Here is a 9741-nt window from a genome sequence, read left to right as displayed (position 1 = left end):
TCAACCACAACAAGGCTCCTCTAAGTATCTTTTCATTATTTTTGTTTTATTATTGTAAAAGAACGAGAACTTTAATTATCAGGTTACTGTACATATCAACAGCAAGGAACAATGCCGACAGTACTCTAACAGTATACTTAGATCTATTTCTTCACATACTTGTCATTGTACCATTCCAAATTGATGTACACAATGAGAAATAAAGATAAGTCTCTGTTCAAATCATGCATTTATTTAGAATGTCAATAATATGACAGGAAAAACTCAGAAGGCAGAGTTTAATACACACTTGTTGTTCCACTTCTATATTGTACTTACTATACGACAGACTCTTGCTGCCTTATTGTTACCATATGCAGCCATGAATAATCCTCAAATCAACTGTTTACACTGATACAAACTTTACTGATTCAGTGCAAACAGTGTAGTATTGGCAACCACGCATAAAGCTCCTTATTGTGTATAAGAGATATAATGCAATATTATCAAAATAGACGACTTGGAAAGCTTCCCCAAAGATCTACAGACACAATGAATTTATAAATTCTCTTCCATGGATGAGCAGAGAATTGCTGAATTTAAGCCATAGTTTCAAAGGTAGAAATTCATGATGTCAAGGAAAAGAGGTTTCTCATCTTCCAGTGCTTCATACGGGCAGCTTCGCTCATTTTTGGTTGATTCGACACCCTTTTCTGTAAATCAGAAGAAATTGAGTCAGAATTAATGGTCGAAAGTAAATAGTTCGAAAGTAGTAGTTAATAGTAAGTGTATGTTATTTTTGGATTTAATTGTGTAAGATTTGTTTTGCATTAATATTTCTGATCATATTTCGTGGTCTGTCATTTTCCATGGTCTCTCACACTCTGTGGTCCATCAACAAAATGATAAAAAGCCGGAGGAGAAATATATCATATTAATGATAGATCATCAAATATGATCGAAACATTGATGCAAAAGAAATTTTACACAATTAAATCCAAAAATAACCTCTACTAATCATTATGAACTGTAAAAATCCTTAGTTAGTAGTATGTAATATAATGTTGTGCAGAAACCCAAAAGAATTTTTCATAAATTTAATGGGTAGATAAGACAAGATGCTTAACTGAAAGCAGAGAGCTCTACTTGGTCTGGGTTAGAATTTATTGCAACTGGGCAGATTTCTGAGAAACTTTCTTTTCTTTCTTTTTGGGATGTGGATTTCAGCCATGAAAATTTTGATCGAGTAGCAGGAGGAGCCTGGCATTCAGTCAGTGGAACAATTGGAAGGACATGGCAGTTGCAGATCTCTATCATGTAACCATCTGGATCATGGAAGAAAATTTGGTCCACATATACCCCTCCTTCCTTCACAACTCTCTTCTCATATTTCATTTTGATGTCTTCTAATCTTCTCTCCACAATACCAATATCACTACACTGCAACCAATCCATCAATACAAAACACATTAAAATCAGATACAGCCTGAAAAGAACATCGCCATTACAAAATTACGTTGTCTTATGAAGCTTTTGTAAAGGATCCGGATCCTTGTTTTCCATTTATTTATAAAAAACTAAGTTAATCTAAAATTATCTTAACTTATGACAGCTTTTTAGAAGATAGGAACTCTTGTTTTCTGCTTATTCAATTAAAAAAAAATTAATATAGAATTAGCTTCTGTAAAGATCAAGAATTTTTTTTAGTGCATTTCATGAGTTGTAGTAGTATTGGGATGGGTAATCTTTCCAGAAGGTCCAATGCTTCATCTCTGTGAACATCACTTAGATACAATGAGTACTCAATGAGTACTAAGTATACTAGTTCAGAAATGGGATCTTTGTAAGTCACTATTCATGAAACATGAACTACTGAATTTGACTGGAAAATTACACAATTGAATTCTAATAGAAATGTAATGATATAAAATGATCAAAAATAAAAGATTTTAAATATACCTGAAAGGAGATATGGTTATCTCTCGGATTGATCTCAGTTTTCTTTGGGAGATCGTCAACAGAATTGCACTGCAATAGGTGTATACCCACTCCATAGTTGAACAACCTTCACCATAGAAACAAAATCCAAGATCAGATTTAGAAAAGAAGCCACAAAAGTTTTACATACTTTGAATGGCATATTTTGAAAAGACGTTTATACCAAGCTCCTTCGAAATCGAATGAGGAAGGCCTCTTGATAAGCTGAAATCCAAGAACATCCTTGTAGAATCGAGAGGAAGATTCAACAGACTTACACACCAGTGAGACATGATTCAGAGACAACAAAGGCAGAGGACATGGATTCTCCCCCTTCCCCATATTTATTCTTAGCTAAACTAAGAAACTGGGATTCTCTGCAGGGCTCAGAGGATGAGAAACGACACAACTTATGGAGCAAAAAATGCAAAGTTTTTCAGTCAGAGTACGAGTGAAATAAGTTGCACGCATGAGGCCTTTTAATCGTGGATGGATTTGTGAACAGTGGAATCGATAGAAGTCTCGCGATTCACGTTGGGCCAAAGATGGGGATTTCTACCGACCATTATCATCATGAATATCTCCGTACTTTCCGTTGTGATGCAGATGCCCCTTGAAGTGGGGTGAGTTAGCATCAAATTTCAAGCTTGTTTTCTCCACTGTTAAAAACAAGATCATTTCAATGCTAATGTGAATTCTGCTTTAACGAGGATAATGTGGTCACACACACTACACATTGTCCGGGTTCATTCGGCAACTACCCACTTAATTTCTTGTCAATCATAAATAAGAACCTGGTACATGTTTAAAAGAAACCGCCAAAAGTAGGTTTACATTGTATCTACAAGTAAAAAAACAAAGTTACTGGCTTTGAAATGCAAAACCAAACAAAAACCATTGTTTGCTTTTGGATTGCCCTGTAAGAATCAAAGGCCATGCATGATGTGATTGTCTTTCATCCTTTAACTTTAATGTTGGATCTTTCAAGATAGCCAGTATCTTATTAAAGTAAATTAATCTTAGTCTTTCAAGATAGTCATTAGCTATTATCTTTAAAGCAAGTGTACATGTGTTATGGGGCATTAATTTTATTTTTTTTAAATAAGGAAGATATTTTGTTGTGTTTCTACTTCATGTAGAGATTCAATTTAAACTATTACTATTCACAAAAATAGTTTGCATTATACAAATTTGTTTTATATTATTGGATATTTAATTCTTATTTGAATAAGGAAGATATTTTGTTGATGTTTGTATAGCATGCAAGAGAGTCAATTTAAATCATTATCAGCCACATAACTAGTTTACACCATAAGTATTTGTTTGTGTTATTGGGCATTTAAATTTTATTTAAATGAGGAAGGCAATTTAATATGTTTGTATAGAGAGTTAATTTAAACCATTACTAGCCACATAACTAGTTTAGAATATACAAATAATACATGTAGCAATTCCAATTTGAATTTCAACATATTATAATCTTCTAAAGATATTTTGTTGATGTTTGTATAGCATGCAAGAGAGTCAATTTAGTCATTCCTAGCCACATAGCTATTTTACACCCTACAAATAATACTTGTAGGAATTCCAATTTGAATTTCAAGATATTATAATCTTTTTGAGTGAGTTTAAGTTTGTAGAAGAAAATATACATTTTTTTAATGATGTGGAAATAGGATTCACTAGTGTAGCTATGTAAACAAGGAATTAACCCACTTCCAAACAACACTAAATTTAAGGGGAATGAAATCCTTGGATTCAACCACAATTCTATAATGAAGAGGGTTGAATGCAGAATGGATCTCACCCCCCTTTGTTTGAGTTGAAAATGAGTTATTGAAATGATGTGAATTGAATGCAAGATCTAGGGCTGATGATGCAAAATTGACAATAAGCAACATGACATGACATGACATGCCAATACATAAATATATAAATCATAAAAATATTATTGCATGAATATTTCTATATCTTGATGTTTCATAATGCTTAGATCTAAAAAATGCTTGAAGGATATGGTGGGATGAAATGACATCTCTTTGATGTCCTCTAATATGCTTGTGATTGGAATTCTTGAAGATAGAATGATTGTGGATATTTGTGGATGTATGGATATTAGTGGATGATAAAATAAATTGAAAGGATGCTCTTATATAGGGTTCTCAAGGTATTTCGTAAATTAGGCTTTCTCCAATAGTCATATTGAAGTATCATGATCAGGAGCCAACTAGCTCAAACTAAGCATCGACATATTAAAAATGCAACCCAAACTTAGGGGACAAGGATGTCCAAATGCCCTTGTCCAAAATAAGGGCACCCAAATGCTCTTTTCCACCCAAAATAGGGTGAATAAGGTGTGAATCAGGTGTACTTAGTCCAAGATAGAATTCTAGATCACCATATAAACTCATGACTTCAATTTTGCATATAAAAGCCAAAAATACACTTGGGTAAGAGATAAGAGAAAAATCAATAAGGAAAAGGCATACAAAGTAGTGTAGAATTGTAAGGGTGATGAATACTAAGAGGGGGGGTGAATTAGTATACCAAAAAACACTGCACTTAAACAATTAAACAGTCTAAAGATAAACTGGTAAAACAGTTTAATAGACAGACCGGTTATCACACATGCAAACCAAAATGCAAATAAAGCTTTCACCCACAAAAGCAATACAACCATAACACAAGATATTTGATGTAGAAATCCAAATGGGAAAAAACACAATGAGATGGAACTCATAAGTCACTATCTGCAGAATAGAAACCATACCGGTTAAGGTCTTACAATGTTCTTCACCAGAACAGATCTTGTTAGGAATCTCAATCTTTGTTAGGAGATAAGTCGGATCAAGGACTACCTTGCTAGAGGATTTTAGATTCACAGAGGTGAACCACCTTGTTAGAGGATTTTACAAAAGGCTTTTGGGCCTACCCAGTTAAGGGCTACAGACTTGTCAAAGATGTGAGTAATCAAGTGTTTGATCTATCTAATAGCACAGACTTCTCGGTTAGATCCTTGATAGCTCGTTCTTAATGCACTCCTGCATTACTTCAGTCTTCTACACATACATATTCTTTCCAACTCCTCAACCACCTTAAACCCTTTCGACAACAACCTAAAACCCTAGACATGATGTCCCTTTAAAGGAATCTGATTTCATGTCGATCCAATAGGATTACATTTCAATTTCCTAGGTTCAATGAATCTAGACATACTCAGTAACATGACACAAAAAGCACCACCAATGTGTCGGCACCATCAAACAATCGGTGGATTGGTAACTCATCACAAAATGTCAGTTGGTAACTCATCACAGAGTATTACTGGTTCATACAAAATACCGGTTGCCGGTTTATCAAAAATGAAGACTGGTAAGAATGTGTTATGCCGCTTTGCTCCCTCATACCACTTGAGATCTACGAACTGCTTGGGGTCGACATGCCGCTTTAGATCGGGAAACATATTCTGCAAAACATCAATAGTCTAAAAGACTATAGTACAACATACCTACAACATACCGGTTGGAACAAATACCAGTTGTGCTCTAACTCATACATATAAAGAGGATCTACATGCAAGAGTGTGTCCATCAATGACAATCACAACATGAACATAAAAAATGCCAACAATCTCCCCCTTTGGCATTGATGGCAACACTTAGGAAAATAAAATTTTGACATCTAAGTGTTTTACAACAAAAACATGCCATTAGCAAAATTGCTCCCCCTAAGCATATACACTATCCCTTAATCAATACAATGTATAGGAATTTTGCATACAGAGCATAAACATTGAGATATCAGAGCATATAGCATATATCAAAGCATATAGAAAAATTTTAAGTACCAGATACTTCTCCCCCATACTTCTCCAAAATAGAATACTTCTCTCCCTTTGCCAACAATGACAAAGTACCGCTAAACAACCCTATTTCCATTTGATATATAAAAATAATGAAAGTTTATGACAAAAGGAATAGTACTTGTCAAAAATAGATTTATAGTCCTGCAAGAATTGCTTCATTGATAGAGACCAAGACTCAAGTAGGGAGGTGGCCACTTCTTTCTCGGTTTGCATCTGGGAGACCTGTTCTTCCATGGCATCAACTGTGCTCATCTCCTGTGTAACTCTCAAGGCATCCAGGTTCAGATAACACTTTTGAAGAATTTGCAAACCTGGAAGTAACACCAGTTGTAGCTCCTGCAAATCTCTAGACCGTGTGCTAATCTTTTGCTCCATTTTGGTTGACTAGATATGAAACCGGTGAACGGTTTGGCCATAAGTTGTGAAGGAATCATAAGGTGGCTTGAATGTGCTCAAGTAAGACTGTAAGTCTGTTTGAAGCTTTTGCTTCTGAGCTAGCACATCATCATAGAACAGATGGGGTTGGCAGATTTCGCTAAGTAGTAGATTTCCTTCATCCAAAGCGTCCCTTATATCCTTTTGGTCTTTCTACAATTCAGACCAGAGCTCATTCAACTTCTTTACCAGAGCAATGTTAAGAGCTTTTTGATGCTCTTTCTTGACATTTGCCTCAGTTGCTTCTTCCAAGCTCTGCACCTGATCATCCACTACTATGCATAGGAGTTTTAGTCTAGCTAATGATGAATCGGTGTTTGGAAGATTTGTACCGGGTATCAAACCGGTAAGTGTGTCCATAGCCACTTGAATTATATCCTGCTCCCTCTTCCTTCGAATAATTTCAAGGCACTCTTGAGCAACCTTGATGCTCTGCATTAGCTCCGATTCACTTGCAAACTGGAGATCTATAGGACTGGAGAGGTCAGCCGGTTTGGCTTGACTCCCAGTTCCCTCCGGAGTCTCCATCTGGGTGCTCTTCTCCGCTTCTCCTGCCTTGTCCTCTTTTGCTTTCTTCTTCTTTGCTTCTCTCCTCTTCTCTGCTTCCTTGTCCTCCTCAGTGTTTTTTTTTTCTGCTTCCTTCTTCTTCTCTTGTTCCTTATCTTCTTTTTCCTTCTTCTTCCTCTCTGCTTCCTTCTTTTTCTCTTGTTCTTTATCCTCCTCTTCTTTCTTTTTCTTTTCATCTTCTTGCTTCTTTTTCTCCTCTTCATCCTTCTTCTGCTTCTCCTCTTCATTTTTCTTCTTCTTCTCCTCTTCCTTCTTCTTTTTCTCCTCTTCATCTTTTTTCTTTTTCTCCTCTTCATCTTTCTTCTTCTTTTCCTCTTCATCTTTCTTCTTTTTCTCTTCTTCATCTTTCTTCTTTTTCTCTTCTTCCTTCTTCTTCTGCTTCTCTTCTTCATCCTTTTTCCTCTGCTCTACCTCTTCCCTTGCCGCTTCCTGTCTGTCCTTGGCTTTCTTCTCTTGTTTAGCCTGTTGCTCTTGTCCTATTGCCTCAGATGGTATTTCCTGAGTAACATCTTCTTCATCCAGAGCATCGACATCAATGATGTCGATTGGTTCAACGACTGGATTGCCTTCATCGTCAAATACTTCATCCAGTTTGGATATAGCCGGTTCTTCTTCTGCTTGCCGGTTGGCCAGACATGCTTTGTGAGTTTGGACAATGGTTTGCATAAACAACTGGGTGTCTTTTTCGACATCAACAACTCTACCTTCTAACAGCCAGAGTCTTCTTTTTCTAGTGAAGAAGAGTCCTTTATTTAGATCAATAACATCATATAATTCAGAATTTGACAGGTCAGGAAAGTATTGTGCAAAAACCTTCTCTCTAATTTCCTGTTCTTTCTCTATGACAATGCACCATCTATTATCTAATGACATATATAAAGAATCTGGTGTCTGAGACTTAATCTTTGAGGGCGACCGGTCATTACTACACAGATACTAAATTATTTCCTTTTTGACCGCTTCCTTTTCATCCTCATTGAAGTCATCAAAACACTCAAGTAAATCATTTAACACTTTTCTCCTAATATTCTTTATTGTTCTTTGACAATGTGTCAAAGGTTTATAGGAGGAGATATCTATATTTACCGGTGCAGAAGATGTCAGTTCATTCTTGGTCTTCTTCTTTGCTTGACGTGTTTTCTTTGGTTTTTCCTCAGACACAGTTTCCTCTGAGTCTGGAGAGGTGTTCCTTGTCTTCCTCTTTCTCTAGAACACTTTAGCTGGTGCAGCTTCTGGTTTCTTCTTAGCTGGTGACCGCTTGGTCACTCTTGGAGTTGCAGTAGTAATCGGTGTTGATGCTGCAGGCACTACCTTTGCCTTCTTCACTGTCAGTTCTTTCTCTTTCATTGTTGGTGGTTCCTCAGCCAGTGTTATCCTCTCTAGGTTGGTGCCGATTCTCTTCGCCTTAGGATCAAGCAGTGAGGCAATAAGGGTAGAGGCATACCCTTCCAACATGGCGTACATCACCTCATAGCCCATTGGCTCCACTTCTTCCATTCTAGGCTCAACAACCTCCATTATGCATTTGTCCACCTGGATGGTGAAGCAAATGTCATCTTCATATTTCTTGACAATATCACTTGAGATCCTCATTCTTTGGCTCATTTTTTGTCTAAACTCATCAAAATACTTGTTCAGAACTTTAGGATAATCGGTTCCAAGTACTTCAATGCTTTCCTTGATATGCTTGGTTACCGGTTGGTCACCAAACCACTGAACGTCTCCTACTTCTGGGAAGTAGCCTTGGAAATAGAAGAACAACCCTACCAGTAGTTGTCCAAACTTGAACATTAGTGCATTGTCTTGTTTGATCAACTTCAGATTTGACAGGAGTTGCCTCTGCATGCCAGTGCACAGATCGAATGATGCATCCTCCTTTATCATCCGGTAAGTGGCATTTACCACTACAGCAGATACAGAGTTGATTCTGCTAGCAGAGAATGTCTGGTAGCCTATCACCATGCAAGCATACTTAACCAGATCATCCTTGATTGAATTTACAGTCATTCGCCATGAGTCGCTCACTGAACCGGTGAGCCTGGACATTTCAGACTTGCTAACCGTCCTTAGGGCTGGTACTTCCCCTGTATTGTAGAAACCGGTGACTGCATGAATTGCCTGCGGCGTGATATCATGCATCCTCTCTAGGTACATTTTGTCACCATGGACTCTACTCAAAATGATCCTTACATGATCCTCTGTAAAGTCTTCCAGGAAGTATACAACATTATGGAGTTTCTTCTTCTCCAAGATACTATACTCCGGTTTGATTTTCTTATCCTTTCCACAAAATAGACCTAGTTGGGAGTGGATGGCTAGAGACCCTAGGTCTTCAATCTTGCAATCTATGTAGTCAGAAATTCCCTCTTCTACTATCACTCCAGCTGGAACTTGTGATAGGGCATTATACTTTGACTTTCGTTGAATAAAACTTTCAGACTCAATAGATGCACTAGAACTGGTATGAGATGCGGAAGCCATTGTAGAAATTTTAAGAACTCAAGAAATACCTTTTAAAACACGCAAATTTAGGGCTTTCAGATTCTCCTTCACTCCTCACTTCCTTGGTAGCTGAATCACCGCTTTGTGTTCTCCACTTGACCGTTTGCTATTTGAATTTGAATCTCCTTCACGGTTTTTCAATTTTTCAAAATCTCAGCTCAAATTGCCTTTTCGTCGCTCTACTCTTTGAAAAAATTTTCTTCGCTTGAAAACTGATAGTGAGAAATGATTTGAAAAATGCTTTTAAACATATTCCTCACCTACCGCCATTAATGCTCCTCTATTAGGGCATAAACCCTAATTTGCCTTTTTACCGTTTCTGGTCTTCTGCCAAGCAACAGGTATCACATACTAGTTAAGGTCTTTTGCCGGTATAAACCGGTGGTTCAAAAACATTTTTCCGTTTGCTCCCCCTA

At 37.0% G+C, this 9741-nt stretch overlaps 1 protein-coding gene across 1 annotated transcript; it reads right to left on the bottom strand.

Annotated features, from left to right (window-relative positions):
* Nucleotides 1–214: 214 nt before the first annotated feature.
* On the bottom strand, nt 215–2419 carry LOC131079991 (glyoxylase I 4). Its single transcript, XM_058018042.2, has 4 exons — nt 2141–2419; nt 1939–2044; nt 1107–1419; nt 215–692 (listed from the first exon to the last, which is right to left on the bottom strand). Exons 1-4 carry the CDS (start codon nt 2296–2298, stop codon nt 592–594), a joined length of 678 nt encoding a protein of 225 aa, XP_057874025.1. The 5' UTR covers nt 2299–2419; the 3' UTR covers nt 215–591.
* Nucleotides 2420–9741: the final 7322 nt, after the last annotated feature.

Source organism: Cryptomeria japonica, chromosome 3 (genome assembly GCF_030272615.1).
Source record: "Cryptomeria japonica chromosome 3, Sugi_1.0, whole genome shotgun sequence".
NCBI classification, from domain to species: domain Eukaryota; kingdom Viridiplantae; phylum Streptophyta; class Pinopsida; order Cupressales; family Cupressaceae; genus Cryptomeria; species Cryptomeria japonica.
The sequence above is the reverse complement of the archived record's forward strand: the minus strand, read 5'-3'. Positions and strand labels throughout refer to the sequence as shown.

Coding starts and splice junctions, on each gene's coding strand:
- LOC131079991 (XM_058018042.2), bottom strand. CDS start 2,298: ATGGGGAAGGGGGAGAATCCATGTCCTCTGCCTTTGTTGTCTCTGAAT. Junction 1,420..1,938: donor ATAACCATATCTCCTTTCAG/GTATATTTAAAA, acceptor GATTGGTTGCAG/TGTAGTGATATTGGTATTGT. Junction 693..1,106: donor AGTAGAGCTCTCTGCTTTCA/GTTAAGCATCTT, acceptor TCTGATTTACAG/AAAAGGGTGTCGAATCAACC.